General features: G+C 41.1%; 2 protein-coding genes across 3 annotated transcripts; one reads left to right on the forward strand and one right to left on the reverse strand.

Annotated features, from left to right (window-relative positions):
• Window positions 1-962: 962 nt before the first annotated feature.
• LOC115112907 (mitochondrial import receptor subunit TOM22 homolog) lies at window positions 963-3,819 on the reverse strand. The gene is made up of 4 exons (XM_029639953.2): window positions 3,523-3,819; window positions 2,900-3,018; window positions 2,492-2,609; window positions 963-2,177 (listed from the first exon to the last, which is right to left on the reverse strand). Exons 1-4 carry the CDS (start codon window positions 3,610-3,612, stop codon window positions 2,103-2,105), a joined length of 402 nt encoding a protein of 133 aa, XP_029495813.1. The 5' UTR covers window positions 3,613-3,819; the 3' UTR covers window positions 963-2,102.
• A 554-nt stretch (window positions 3,820-4,373) lies between these two features.
• LOC115112906 (transcription factor MafF-like) lies at window positions 4,374-11,654 on the forward strand. Of its 2 annotated transcripts, none has more exons than XM_029639951.2 (3): window positions 4,374-4,579; window positions 9,275-9,361; window positions 9,468-11,654. In XM_029639951.2, the coding sequence occupies exons 2-3, from the start codon at window positions 9,329-9,331 to the stop codon at window positions 9,909-9,911; spliced, it is 477 nt and encodes a 158-aa protein (XP_029495811.1). In that variant the 5' UTR covers window positions 4,374-4,579; window positions 9,275-9,328; the 3' UTR covers window positions 9,912-11,654. The 2 variants fall into 2 exon arrangements, with proteins under 2 accessions (XP_029495811.1, XP_029495812.1); XM_029639952.2 differs by lacking the exon at window positions 4,374-4,579 and adding an exon at window positions 4,624-6,944.
• The last annotated feature ends 4,368 nt before the right edge of the window (window positions 11,655-16,022 follow it).

Consider the following 16,022-nt stretch of genomic DNA (forward strand, 5'->3'; position numbering starts at 1 on the left):
GTGCAGGCTGTCAAAATCAAAGGCACTCCTTCAATACGTTGTTTTTGACGAAAATGAAAACGTGTCAGTTTGTCACTACTTAACATTGGCACGAATTTACGTTGTGCCTTTAGATGTCGAGAAAATTAACTAAGAAAGAATTGTTCCCTTCTCAAACTTCAAACTCGGCCTGTTTCGCAAGTCTCGCTATGTTGCGCCTCTGGGTTGAATGTGTTAAAAGAGTTTAGCTAGCTAGCCAGGTTAATGTTACCTCATCTTGGTATCCGGCCTCATCCTCCACAACTTGATCCTCAGCGGCTTTCATATTGATAGGCACAATGTCTTGAAGTATATATCGTTTTTGTTTCTAGCTGGCTATAGGTTACTAGTTAATAAATGGGGAAAAACTTAGAAATACCTCATGTCAGAAAATATTAGCAAGCGATAAATTGGTTAGCTAGCCAACGTAAACTATTGCTCCCGAAAGATTTGACAGAACGACAGAATTAGGTCGCTTCCTTCACTGACTTGACAGCCCTGTAAAAATAGAAAGTGTATATAAAATGTTGCAAAGCTAATGATGATGATTTTCAACTCATCAATATGAAAAATGACTTGCCACCTGAGATTTATTATTCAGGTGGCGGGAAAGTTTAACAGAAGTCCTTTATGACGCTCGTGTTTGAAAGTTGAGAACTGTCAATCGAAAGTGCTACACTTGCGAGATGCTTTCATCTGCAACAATCAAGTAAACTGTCAATCAAATTATATGCGTGAGATGCTCTCATGCTCTGCTCTCATCAGAAACAATCTTTAGGTGTGATTGATCTTGATGCACAGAAGTTACAAAGTCCATTTATAGTATTTATCTCTAAGATACCTGTATTTTACTACAGTATACAAATGTAATGTCTCAGAGGAAAGTCAGGTACATGTAAATCATTTAAAACAAGTTAACTGTAATGGAGGCAAAGCAGCATATGTTAATGTCCATTTCGTTGGTGTTTTTATTCCTGCAATCATGTCGAAAACAGACGTAGAATTAGCTCTGGAAGCTGAGGTAAGAGACCATAAATTCCATAGGGAGTGACAGAGAAAAGTAACCGACATTCTCTCAGGCTTGACAGGACTGTGTACATTAACATAATATATTTACAGATTTATACTGTATGTAGGGAAAATGCTGTTTGAATCTTAACAAAATATACTTTTTGTGATGCATATTTTGTGATGGATTGGCTTTAATGCCCAAATGAAACCAAGTCTCAAGCAACATGTGACAGACATTCTCTGATCACGAACACTTTTTCAATTGGGTATCCCTGTGCAGTTGTTCAATGGGAATTTTAACACTCACAAAATAGAACACTAACACCCTATCTATGGCTTAGTCTTTGCAGAGTCTTGTGGCCTGCTGGCTTTTGTTGCATCTGAGTAGATGCATATTCCAAGAAGTCACCAACTCAATGGGCATGGTCACCTTACCTGGCTTCTCTAGTGTAAGCCTGTTCTTGATGTAGAGGTACAACGAAAATCAGCAGACACTATAGATCTCAATGACCAGCTGTGACTATGACAGATCTATGATGACAGTCATGTCTAGTCTACCATGATTTTCCCACTTACAAGTGGAATGAACACGGTCCCAAACCAAACACAGGTAACAATAGTTGAGGCCAAATGTAGCTACACACCCACATTAAAACATTGTTCTTCAGACCACACACACACTCTTGGTAACCTCTTATAACCGCACTAATATCCCAATTTCTTCAATTATCTACCTGGTCCAAACTCTGTGGAACACATACATATTTATATCGCTATACATATAAAAAAAGAAATGAATTAAAAGGACAGTGCTCAGAAGTCAGTCTCTGCAGGATGTTGAGTAAGAGAGACAGCAAGAGGGACGTTCATTATTGCAACACCCAGGACGTGACATCATCCTCCTCCTCAACCTCCTAAAATGACCAATCCTGGATGTTGGAATGAGCATGTGTGTTGACCAGATGCAGCTTTGTATTCTCTTCCTCCCTCTTCTTTGTCTCTCTCTCTCCTTCCGAAAGCCTCCCCTTTCCCCCGTTGGTTAAAGCTCTAAGGCTGTCTGAGTGACATCTTCATCACATTTTCACTGGAGCTGGAGGCATCATCCCTGGCATCCCACCTGACATCCCTGCGTTGGGTCCCAACAGGATCTACACAAGGAAGGGGCATTACAAAAACATGAGTTAATTTATTAATTGACAGCACCGCAGATTCTAATGAATCATAACAAAATAATGATTTACCCAATTCCAAATCAAAGCCCCAAAGGCTTTTCACGTAGATTGAAAAGTATAGGACAGGTATAGGCTATATGATTATATATCCACCTTGCTGTCTGAAATGCAAATACTTTTAGCCATATTGCTTTAATTTCAGAAGAACAAGAGCCTAGCTAGGACATAGTTGTAGGGGCTAGTAGTGTATTTGGAATTGAAGATGGTCTGTCAGTGAGATAGTACAGTACCTGTCTCTGCTGCTGTAGCTGCTGCTGCTCCAGCTGTAGTCTCTCAGTCTCAAACACCACCGGAAGGACCAGGATCATGAACGAGGTAGTACCCACCCACAGGGCAGCGCGGGAGAAACTGGAAGAGACATGGCGACAGGAGGTGAGATGAGAGGGAAAGGTGGGGGTTAAATAACAAACAGACATGAGATAACTACAGTAGATTTTTTTTTTTAAGATGGCGTAACTGACTATTTGGAAATACCAGGGGCAGGCAGGCAGGCAGACAAGATACTTCTTGGAATACAGAGGAGCTGTTCAGAACTGTGAATGCAATATAGTGCTCCATCCACACACAGCTCCTGTCATTATTGTGCATGGTGAAGCTCTAAAACGAGAGGTTTCAGACATTTTCAGGAGAACACTCACCTGTACAGCTTCTTGGCCATAGTGACTGAGCTTGATACGGTCACCTCAGCCGCAGAACGCAGTGTATCAGGGAACATCTCGGTCAAACCCCACAGCCTCTCAATAAAAGTCTCATCCAGCTGAGGGGAGGGAGACAAGTTACTACAACACTGATAACATGTTTATTGTAGACCCAATGGAGAATGGAGGTATATAGTAACTACATTACTTAAGGATTTTCAAGTCCAAAAAGTAGCCAGCTATGTTGAGGTACTAACTAGTATTGAAAACCTTCAGATTACTGAATGACACATGACAGTTTTAGACAATTCCTACAATGTATGTGCCCCCACCATGGGATATCTGGCTTAGTTATCTTGTTAAGTTTAGTTCATGGAGTTAAATTTAAGGTACAGCCAATTACAGTACAGGTGACGTTACATGTAAAATAGCTATCCTAGTTGTGCACGTGATAGTTCGCTAGCTAGCTACCATGCTAACACCGGTGAGCAATTACTAGCATAACGACTGACCCTCAGTAGATGTAGCTAGCTAAATAGGCATACCCATTCAAATGAAATTGTATGTATGATCGTGCATGACAGTTACGGGGTGACAGGTGTCAAGTTGCCATTCATCAATACCTCCTCATCTTCATCTTCGTCGATCTCGCCTTCTGGGGGCCGGGTATCGACTGGGCCCACAGCCGGTGATAGCTCTTCGATTCCAGCCATGGGAAACTGTTCTCGCGCCTCTTACCAGCCGGGGTGATTAGCAACTCAAATAGTACCTCAATCGGTGTAAGGGTGAATCAGTAATTTAATGTTTTATCGTTTAATTATTGCTTTTGCCCCGGCTTGCATAAGTGTTGGACAGAAAAGGTGTGCATTGGTCCTGCGACAATCTGAGGTCACTCGGGTAAGCTACATGTGCGTTGGATGATGGGAAAATTTGTCAGTTGCCTCTCTCTAAAATAAATGGCGCCCTCTGTCGTACGAGATGTCTTATAGCGTGTTTAATGATTCAACAAAACAACTAATTTTTTTTTAAATGTGTTTAATATTAAGATACCGTTTTTAGTATTTATGTATGATGCATGCTGATCTTTGGCTTGTAATCCACTATAAGGAGGGCCTCATAATTTGTGATTTCAAAATGCAATGTATTCGAGCAAGGAGTCAGACTCTCCCTTTCTACAGTATAATTGTAATTTCAGGGTTGTTTTTTTCACATTTATATAAAAATGAAAGTCATTTTCACCTACATTCACTAGGTATGCAGCTGACTATTCATTTGGAATGTCATTTTCCCTCATATAATTTACCTTTTCCATACATCGCCTTTCTAAATCAATAAGAATATGAAAGGTCATCATCATGGAAAAGTTTGGGACTCATGGATTCCTTATTGTTTACATCCCGATCCTTTGCTTCCAGCTCGTACGCTGTGGGGGCGGGCGGGATCCACCCTCATTCCTTCGAGTTTACGTCATTGTTACTGTGTTTTTTGTGAATGAAAGAATCTCACCCCACCGAACAGAGTAATTCCGGGAAAAGGCGGACTGACATTTTTCGATTATCTCACTTCGACTGAACACAGTATTTGACATTTCTCCGTGTTTTTAAACATTTATTTATACAATTGTGTCGACAACTCAAAGACTGGCAGTTGGTACTCTCCAACGACATTAGCTAAGGACAAGTAAGTAGGCAGCTGTTTGCATTTCGAGTTAGGCAGCCACCTAACTAGCATTGGCTAATCCGTGTTGTTGGCTAATGCTACTAGCATGTTGTTTAGCTAGCCTTGCAAAATTGCTACAATTTGGCAACAATGATACGACCACATATTCACTATTTACATATCTTAGATGCATGTCGGGTATTGTTCTCGATATATCATTGTATAGGTTCTCATTTTTAAAGGTTTAAAGGAGCTATTTAAACGTTGCTAAAAAAAATAGATGGCGACCTGCGCAGTTGCGATGGCGTGTGTTTACTATCGCATAGCGCTACCTCGACAGCTCCCTTCCAGTTTAAGGAAATGGGTGAATTTTTATTGAGAATTAAATGTTTACATAGGCACAAATCTTAAATGTGAATCTGTTAATAATGAAAGTTATCTTATGAAACATTCATATAATGAAAGATAAATATAGCTTTGTGTTTCTGCTTCTCGGCTAATTGGATTATACATTACAACTAACGTCAGAACTGTATTGTGTTATAACACTATTAGGCACAAAATACTGCTTTAAATGCAGAATTTACGGGTATCGTTCAATATTTAGTGAGGTTTTATTGACACAATACATGTACGAGAGAGTGTAGTCGCCCGTTAGAAACTAGCGGTGGGCAGCTTATTGCTGAATCACTATGACTTTATGAAATGGTCACATCGGTTTACAACGACGCCTCGTGGTAGGACAGACGTTTTTGAGTGTAAGGTCACTTCCCACGCATTTCGGGAAACAGTAAGGTCAAGGATCCACCATAAACTCACCAGAGCCTTTATTTAGAACAATAATTATAATCCAGTCTAGACGTCTGTTAGAGCTGAGTCATTCTATTTGACATCAGTTCTTGTTGTGATCTCGTTCCTTATCCTAATTAGGGGAAGGGGATTTTATTGTTAATGATTGTAACAACACATGATAACCTACATCAGACGCAAGAATAACTTATAAAATAACACTCAAAACATAGCTGCCACTTGTCCTGAATTGATCAAATATTAAAATGTAAAAGAGATCCTCCAAATACCAAGTTTCACATGCAAGAGTCCAACCCAGCCAGTGGAGGCTCCTCAGAGGAGGAAGGGCAGGACCATCATCCTCAGTGAATTTCGTGAAAATAAATGGAAACATTAAAGTTAACCCTTTTAGATAAAACTATACCAAATATATTCATGTCACCAAATAATTAATTAAAACACACTGTTTTGCATTGAAGGTCTACAGTTGCCTCAGCAGCACTAGGGTAGCACCATGGTGTAGCCGGAAGACAGTTATATTCCTTCGTCCTCTGGGTACATTGACTTCAACACAACCTAGAAGGCTCATGGTTCTCACCCCCTTCCATAGACCTACACAGTAATTATGACAACTTCCAAATCGATCAGAGCTCCTGCAGCATGAAGTAGCATGTTGTCCACCCAATCAAAAGATCTGAGAATGAATCTAGTACTGAAAGCTAGAACTAGCTAGCACTGCAGTGCATAAAATGTGGTGAGTAGTTGACTGAAAGAGAGACCAATAGTTGAACAAATTCATTTCTTCCAAATTAAGAAGTGAGAGGTTGTATTTTTTGAAATTGTAACTTTTACTTAGCAAGCGAATGCAGCTCGCTAGTTTTAGCCTACTCAAACACCCAGCTCAAAAAGAGAGGGATGCTATGTTAGCTAGCTGGCTATCAAATACTGGAACTCTTCCAAGTCCAGGTAAGCGTTTGGTTTTATTTTATTGCCACCTGGGCCTGCTGGTGTAACTGCTGAACTGCTTTCTGACTGCACTGTACTGCATGATTAAAGAAGGTTTACTTACGTGTCAGTTCTAGTAGCTATGTTGACAATGGCGTGACAACGATGTAGGCTGTGTGTAGCGGTTAGCGGTCATGGTATGAAGGTTTGGCTTGGATAGGTTTTTGTGCCTGGCCATAGACAGCTGATGTACAATGAAGTCCACAAGCGAAGGGGAAAGGTGAGAAGAGGCGAGCACGTAGATAGTTGCAAGACTACAAAGGGAAACCAGCCACATCGCTGACACTGACATCTTGCTTCCGGACAAGCTAAACACCTTCTTCGCCCATTTTGAGGAGAACACTGTGGCACCGACACGGCTCGCTACTAAGGACTGTGGGCTCTCCTATTTCCGTGGCCACGCGAGTAAGACATTTTTGTGTGTTATGCCTCGCAAGGCTGTCGGCCCAGACGGCATCCCTAGCCTTGTCCTCAGAGCATGCACAGACCAGCTTGCTGGAGTGTTTATGGACATATTCAACCTCTCCCTATCCCAGGCTGCTGTCCCCACATCAAGATGTCCACCTTTGTTCCTGTACCTAAGAAAGCAAAGGTAACTGAACTATTGCACCGTAGCACTCACTTCTGTCATCATGAAGTGCTTTGAGAGGCTAGTTAAAGATCATATCACCGCTACTTTACCTGACACCCTAGACCCACTTCAATTTGCTTACTGCCCCCAATAGATCCACAGATGACGCAATCGCACTGCACATTGCCCTATCCCACCTGGACAAGAAGAATACCTATGTAAGAATGCTGTTCATTGACTATAGCTCAGCATTCAATACCATAGTACCCTCAAAGCTCATCATTAAGCTTGGGGCCCTGGGTCTGAACCCCGCTCTGTGCAACTAGGTCCTGAACTTCCTGATGGGCACCCCAGGTGGTGAAGGTAGGAAACAACACCTCCACTTCGCTGATCCTCAACACAGGGGCCTCACAAGGGCACGTGCTCAGCCCCCTCCTGTACTCCCTGTTTACTCATGACTACGTGGCCACACACGCTTCCAACTCAATCATCAAGTTTGCAGATGACACAACAGTAGTAGGCCTGATTACCAACAATGACGAGGGCCCTGGGAATGTGGTGCCAGGAAAGTGACCTCTAACTCAATGTTGACAAAACAAAGGAGCTGATCGTGGACTTCAGGAAACAGCAGAGGGAGCACGCCCCTGTCCACATCGACGGGACCTCTGTGGAGCAGGTGGAAAGCTTCAAGTTCCTTGGCGTACACATCACTGACGATCTGAAATGGTCCATCCACACAGACAGTGAGGTGGAGAAGGCGCAACAGCGACTCTACAACCTCAGGAGCCTGAATAAATTTGTCTTGGCACCTAGAACCCTCACAAACTTTTACAGATGCACAATTGAGAGCATCCTGTTACAGATGCACAATTGAGAGCATCCTGTCGGGCTGTATCACTGCCTGGTACAGAAACTGCACCACCCGCAACCGCAGGGCTCTCCAGAGGGTAGTGCGGTCTGCACAACCTGCCCTCCAGGACCCCTACAGCAGCCGACGTCACAGGAAGGTCAAAAAGATCACCAAAGATAACAACCACCTGAGCGACTTCCTGTTCTTCCTGCTACAGGTGCATCAAAGCTGAGACTGAAAAACAGCTTCTCTCTGTCCATCTCAAGGCCATCAGACTGTTAAATAGCAATCACTCGGTGGCTTCCACTCTGTTACGTAACCTTGCACCTTAGAGGCTGCTTCCCCATATACATAGACTTGAAATCACTGGCCACTTAATAATGGAACACTAGTCACGTTAATGTTTACATATTATTGCTTTACTCATCTCATGTATAAACTATTCTATTATACTGTATTTTAGTCTATGTCACTCCAACATTGCTCATCCTAATATTTAATTATTCCTTAATTCCATTCTTTTACTTTTTAGCTTGTGTGTATTGTTGTTAATTGTTAGATATTACTGGACTTTTGGAGATAGAAACACAAGCATTTTGCTAGACCCGCAATAACATCTGCTAAACGTGTATGTGACATAATTTGATATATATACAACGAGCAAAGGGATCATTCTGTTTTCATGTGGCTGCTATGAAAGGGAACTCTGTGTGTTATCGTGTCTTCATTCTGCCGATTCTGGTAAAAAAATATATAAAGTTAGACTGAAGTGAACAGAACAGGTATAAAAATAGATTAATTTGTCAAATAGAAACTCACGTTTGCAACTGTTGGACTAATGATGACACCCTAGATCACCTTGATTACTCAAAATTCGAACGACCTGTGCACCTACGCTGTAAACTTTCATTCATAGACTAGGTTGTAGCAACCTCATTATGGGTTTAGGGAAAATTTGAGTATCATGTAGTAGCCTAAACCTATCACTGTTATATTGAGCTGGGTGAATGGAATATGAATGACATTATGCTGTAATAGAAACTGCACCGACCGCCACTGAACCCAGCCCCGATACTTTGAGCATTTGGAAATGCACAATATGTCCAATATGTCCAATCGGTTATAACTGTATTTATATTAGTTCAGTTCTGCTGTGAGTGTTAGGAAGTGGTTACTAGTGTTTGAGGGGAACACCTGATTTGAGCAATGTGGGATGGGCACATGATAGACTTAACTTCCCTTCACCATTCCAGTCAGGGGAGAAATCTTAAACTATTAACTTCACTTTACTCCCACTTAGACAGTTGAATGATAGACCGCAGAAGTGTGGTGGATGTTTTTTCTTTTCAAGGGAAGGTCTTCAGTCCAAGATGGAATGTCTTTATATCCTACTACACTGGTGTAGTAGGTGTGTGTGTATGTGTATAAGGGAACACATGAACTTCATTAGATTAACGTTTCTCAAATGTAATCATGTCCTTTCTCTCACCCTCTCTTGTAGACCGTCTATAAATCTGTGTTTATTGGTGTCGGAGATACAGGATAAAGCCAGATCATGACGTCAGAAAGAAGCAGCAAAGCCCTGAAGGTAGAATTAGAGTTCATTCGATTGTAAAGTGCATTTTACACACACGTCACAGCACTTTCTCTAAAATAAAAATAATAAAATGATAAAACTCTCCATCCCTCTCCAGGTAAAGCGGGAGTGTGGTGAGAACGTTCCGGTGTTGTCGGACAGCGAGCTCATGTCCCTGTCTGTACGGGAGCTCAACTTGCACCTGCGGGGTCTGTCCCGCGAGGAGGTCCAGAAGCTCAAGCAGCGCCGGCGCACTCTGAAGAACCGTGGCTATGCTGCCAGCTGCCGGGTGAAGCGAGTGTCCCAGCGCGAGGCCCTGGAGCAGCAGAAGAAGGAGCTCCAGAGGGAGGTGGAGAGGCTGGGTGTGGAGAATGCAGGGATGAGGAGAGAGCTGGAGGGCCTAGGGGCCAGGCTGGCAGCCCTGCAGAGGTTTGCCCGTGGGTTAGAGTCTGGAGGGGGCAACCTCCTGGCTACAGCCCCACGCCTCAACACAGCCTCTGTCATTACCATAGTGAAGACCCCGCCACAGGCCCACGTCCAGAGAGAGCAGGGGGGGTCCTAGGAGGAACCGACCGGGCTGGGGACGGACAAACGCTTGTACATGTACTCTCATATACACAGGCACGTACATACACTCTCATATATATATCACACACACACAGCTAGACACATGCACGCTTGGAGAGAGCAGGAGGATTGGAGGAATAAGACAAATAGGCACTTATGAAGCTCATGCGCTTCGGGTGACACACACACAGACGTACGGTGTTCACAGGCAGTGACAAATAGTCTCTAAACCCAGCCAACACACACTCAGACATGCGTGGACTTAAGGAAACACGACGGTTGACGAATCCAACTAAAGCACGACAGACGTGCAAAACAGGGACACAGACACCATCCGTGGACAAAGCCAGTCTTGCTGCTGGTGCTCTCTGTAACTGCTACTCAACAGGCCGAGCCAGCTATCGCTCTCTGCCTTCTGGCATGGCATCCAGCCCTGCTACACAATGTCTGGGTTAATCAGACTCTTCCACCGCTTCTTCTAATGCTTTGACTTTTAAATGGCATCACTATTGACATCTGTACACGTCTTGGAGTGTTGTTCCTCTGTACTTCTAGTGTGTCGATACTATTGTGCTTCACTGTGCTGCCGTGTGTAGTGGTTACATGGGTGTTTTCAACTGTACCACAGTGCACATTTTGGTTTGCTATAAAAAAAAACATCCTTTGCTTGTCTCTAGATTCCCCAACTTGCAGAAGTTGGTCATTGCTGGAAACAGTTGAATAATCAACATCTCGTAGAATGCTATGTCAATGCAAAAATCAATTGATGCATTCCTTTATCTGTTATTTTATAATGTTTATACAAGAGACAAATGTTTGAGCAAACGTTTATTCAGAGGTATTCTATTTTATGTGTATTTAAAGGATAGATATTACAAAGCTAATGAGTGCTGTGATGTAATGTATGTTTCAAATACCTGGATATGACTAGTTTGGGGAAATTCTCAAGTCTAATTGTTGTATGGAGTGTGTGACAATTATTTTTGTAATGTTTAACTTGTAATGAGTTGTTTTAGATATGCTAAAAGCCGACGGTCATGTTGCTGTAAGATGATTTTAGTATGTGTGTACACCATATTTGTACTAATTTCATAGTGAGTCGTGTGGCTTGTTGTAGGGATACTATTTTTCTATAAAGTACCAAGGTGATGATACGTATTGTTATTTATGATAATTATTATTTTACATTTTGTTTTCTGAAATGGCTCAAAAGGGAGACAAACACTGTAAGGAGAAAGAATGAAGGAAAAGAATGGTAGAATAAAATGAGAGGAAAAAGAGATGGATATGAAGAAAAGATGTGGTGGTAGAGAGGATTTGGGAGGTGAATGAGGAGGTCAAAGAGAGAGGACAGAGATGAGGTGGTGCTTAATTCACCTGAAAGCCTTGTAACATCCAGATTTATCAATAAACCCCTGCTGACTCCACTAGACAGTTTGATTCGACATTCGGAAATGAATGGCAATATACATTTAATCTGTCAATAATATGACTCATTATATTGTGTTGATTAATACTCCCTTAAGATATACTTAGCTATCTTCTCAATATCGATGTTGCATAGCATTTATCCTCTGTCTCATATAAGATTATTAATGTCAAATTGTGCTGGATGTTTTGTACAGCAAAACTAAAATGGTCTGTATTTATTACATGTATTTTTTCTATGGTGAAAATTAAGTACATTGTCTATTTTATATATTAACTGAAATAAATGTTGTATATATTGTGAATACAATGGAGTGATTGTGATCATTTATATAAATCAAATACAACAGGTGTAGACTTACAAGCCCTTAACCAACAATGCAGTTTTAAGAAAATACATATTAAAAAAAAGTTTAAGTAATGTACAGGGGGTACTGGTACAGAGTCCGTGTGCGGGGGCACCAGTTGAGGTAATATGTACTTGTAGGTAGAGTTATTAAAGTGACGATGCATAGATAAGAGTAGTAGCAGTGTAAAAGTGTGTGTGTGTGTGTGGGGGGGGGGGGGGGTGAATAGTCTGGGTAGCTATTTGATTAGATGTTCAGGAGTCTTATGGCTTGGGGGTAGAAGCTGTTTAGAAGCCTCTTGGACCTAGACTTGGCGCTCCGGTACCGCTTGCCGTGCGGTAGCAGAGAGAACAGTCTATGAATAGGGTGGCTGGAGTCTTTGACAATTCTTAGAGCCTTCCTTTAACACCGCCTGGTTTAGAGGTCCTGGATGGCAGGAAGCTTGGCCCCGGTGATGTACTGGGCCGTACGTACTACCCTCCGTAGGGTCTTGCGGTCTGAGCAATTGCATACCAGGAAGTGATGCAACCAGTTAGGATGCTCTCAATGGTGCAGCTGTAGAACCATTTGAGGACCTGAGGACCCATGCCAAATATTTTCAGTCTCCTGAGGGGGAATAGGTTTTGTCGTGCCCTCTTCATAACTGTCTTGGTGTGCTTGGACTATGTTAGTTTGTTGGTGATGTGGACACCAAGGAACTTGAAGCTCTCAACCTGCTCCACTGGTAGAGGGTGAGGTGAGTCCCCTTTCACCCCTTACAATGCAAAGCACATTGACGACTTCAAAAAAGTAATATAAATCCAATTCCTTAAGTCAGTCATGACTCAGTAGCGGTGTTGGTAAACTATCAATTATGACCACTGTTAAATTGTAATGGCTGACAATGTCACACAGTGTAGTGGAAAATTGTTTCAGAAATATAAAACTCTCAGAAGAACTTTGTGAATTCAATGTAGACTTTAATACAAGTTATTAAGAGCCGTGCTGGTCCGCGGAACAGCCGCCCCTTCTTAGCACTGGCTCTGCTTTTATACATACATAGTATTTGTGTACATCACATGTAAATAAAGTTACTCCCCCTTAGTATCTGCTTTTGGTTACAACGATGGCAGAACTCTTTCCATGTTCTAAAAATAATGTATGTATTGCATGCTTATGTTTTACGTGTTAGTCATCAGTTATCTTGCCTACATCTTTCTTCCTGTATCCTGCTGACCATAGCACGTTCAGCTGTCATGAATGCACGTATGGTCTTGGTTAATGTATTCTTTCAAAAATAGAGTATAGCCTGGGTGTCATGAGGCCTGGGTGTCATCTTCTCTTAACGTGCATGTCCTTGCTATTTCAGCCTTGCAACCAGACCTATGTAATGCTCAGCTCTCTCCTCAATGGTTCGCTCCAACAACAGCTGATCATGTAGTTGTTGATCACGCTGTTTTTGCCAGTTCTTCCCCACTGGCAGGTTTCATAATGTATGAGAGGGAAGCAGAAAGGAGAAGAATGAAACCATAGTGTATGTACAACAGCAGGGAGTGGTTTCTTTAGGGAACTACAACTACTGTTGACTAGGGAGGTTAAAATAACTTTCAGAAGAGAAAAGCAGATATGTCTCCCCATAAGATTTCCCACTCTTTCACTTATGATTTTATGATAAATATAGCTCCAAATCACAAGACATCTAAGAAACAACCAAGTTCTAAAAATACTATTTAATATGAAATAGCATAATAATGACAAGACTCCTTTAAAACAAATCTAAATATCTTTATTTTCTCTTGGCCTAATATTTTTTTTCTCTGATTATTATTTAGATGAAAAACAGAAGCATAATATCAGCAGCTTTATGACATAATACAGAAAACTAGTCAAAAGTAGAGTTTATAGAGCGACATCTTGAGTCTTCTACATCTGGTTAATAAAATGCAGGCCTAGAGAGCGCAGAGAGAGAAGATATCAGAAAAATAGAAAATGGAGAATGAAATGATCTTGTGGTGTAATTCTCTCTGTAACAGAAACTCTAAATGTTTGGGGATGAGTCCAAACCATCATAATATATTCAACGTGTTAGAGGACTCAACTGAATGCTACAGGAGACATCATAATATATTCAACGTGTTAGAGGACTCAACTGAATGCTACAGGAGACATCATAATATATTCAACGTGTTAGAGGACTCAACTGAATGCTACAGGAGACATCATAATATATTCAACGTGTTAGAGGACTCAACTGAATGCTACAGGAGACATCATAATATATTCAACGTGTTAGAGGACTCAACTGAATGCTACAGGAGACATCATAATATATTCAACGTGTTAGAGGACTCAACTGAATGCTACAGGAGACATCATAATATATTCAACGTGTTAGAGGACTCAACTGAATGCTACAGGAGACATCATAATATATTCAACGTGTTAGAGGACTCAACTGAATGCTACAGGAGACATCATAATATATTCAACGTGTTAGAGGACTCAACTGAATGCTACAGGAGACATCATAATATATTCAACGTGTTAGAGGACTCAACTGAATGCTACAGGAGACATCATAATATATTCAACGTGTTAGAGGACTCAACTGAATGCTACAGGAGACATCATAATATATTCAACGTGTTAGAGGACTCAACTGAATGCTACAGGAGACATCATAATATATTCAACGTGTTAGAGAACTCAACTGAATGCTACAGGAGACATCATAATAAGCTCTCTGGCCTTTCATCTCAAGGCCTACTTTAGTTCCATAACATGCTACACACTGGCCTCCACATTATAATTAAAGCAGACATTCTGACCATACCTTAATGGCAGTGGTGTAAAGTACTTAAAGTAAAAATACTTTAAAGTACTACCTTAAGTCGTTTTTTGGGGTATCTGCACTTTACTTTACTATTTATATTTTTGACAACTTTTACTTTGACTTCACTACATTCCTAAAGAAAATAATGTACTTTTTACTCCTTACATTTTCCCTGACACCCAAAAGTACTCATTATATTAGAATGCTTAGCAGGACAGGAAAAATTGTCTAATTCACGCACTTATCAAGAGAACATCCCTGGTCATCCCTACTGCCTCTGATCTGGCAGTACAAATGCTTGGTTTATAAATTAGTCTGACTGGTTGGAGTGTGCCCCTGGCTATCTGTAAATAAATAAAAAACAAGAAAATCGTGCCATCTGTGTTGCTTAATATAAGCAATTTTAAATTATTTATACTTTTACTTTTGATACTTAAGTATATTTTAGCGATTACATTTACTTTTGATACTTAAGTATACTTAAAACCAAATACTTTAAAACTTTTACTCAAATATGATTTTACTGGGTGACTTTCACTTTTACTTGAGTCATTTTCTTTTAAGGTATATTTACTTTTACTCAAGTATGACAATTGGGTACTTTTTCCACCCCTGCATAATGGGAAATATTGACCCATCCAACAGACAATAGCCTCTCTGGACCCTGGCTTTCCTACGCATATTGGGTCGAGCTATCACACATTCACACACAGCAAAAATTGAGAGGTCAGGATAGACGGAGGCTGGTACTCCACGACACGGCATTCCTTTCACTAGCAGACAGAATGTGTAGGCTGCAAGCATAACGTGTTATCATAATCAGTCTGTGTTTGATAGATTTGTGTGTGTGTTTGTCTGTGTCAAGTGACCAAATATAATAGTCTCCCTGCTGCGCTCTGGTTGCAGGATTGAGCATGGAGCATGGACTCAACGTGTGTTTACTGTATAATGGCAGCCAGTCCCGTATTACTCACTACCAGGGGCACAACTTTTACCGGGGACAGGGAGACATCCCCCCCCCCCCCATATTCTGAAATGGTATTTGTCCCCCCGTTTTATCATTGGTATGTGATTTTTTTTTAAATCTAAAAGTCATTGTGCTTTAGGACCATGCGGACGGCTCTGAGCGGTCGGGTAGGCAGTTTGGAGTGTTTATCTGACTGAAAAAATATATATGTCCCCCCCTCCCACGTCTCAAATCAAAGTTGTGCCCCTACTGTCTACAATAAACTGAAATCTAAACTATGGATAACGCAATATATTTTGTCTGTAAGCACTGAACATTCACTTCTGTGTAATGAAAACATGTATACGACACTAAAAGTGAGTCTAAAACTGACCCACACTTCATTACAAAGCTGAATATTTTATTGTATCGAGTTACACTTTATTTTTCTGAAATTGTGCAGTGTTTGTCTAATTGGAATTGTAAGTATATAAAAATGTCCTACATTATAACCATGTAGCATGACATCTAACTTTACTTCTTAACTTCTTGCGTTGTCTGATCACACCGATC

The sequence above is a fragment of the Oncorhynchus nerka genome, linkage group LG28 (assembly GCF_034236695.1).
Source record: "Oncorhynchus nerka isolate Pitt River linkage group LG28, Oner_Uvic_2.0, whole genome shotgun sequence".
NCBI classification, from domain to species: Eukaryota; Metazoa; Chordata; class Actinopteri; order Salmoniformes; family Salmonidae; genus Oncorhynchus; species Oncorhynchus nerka.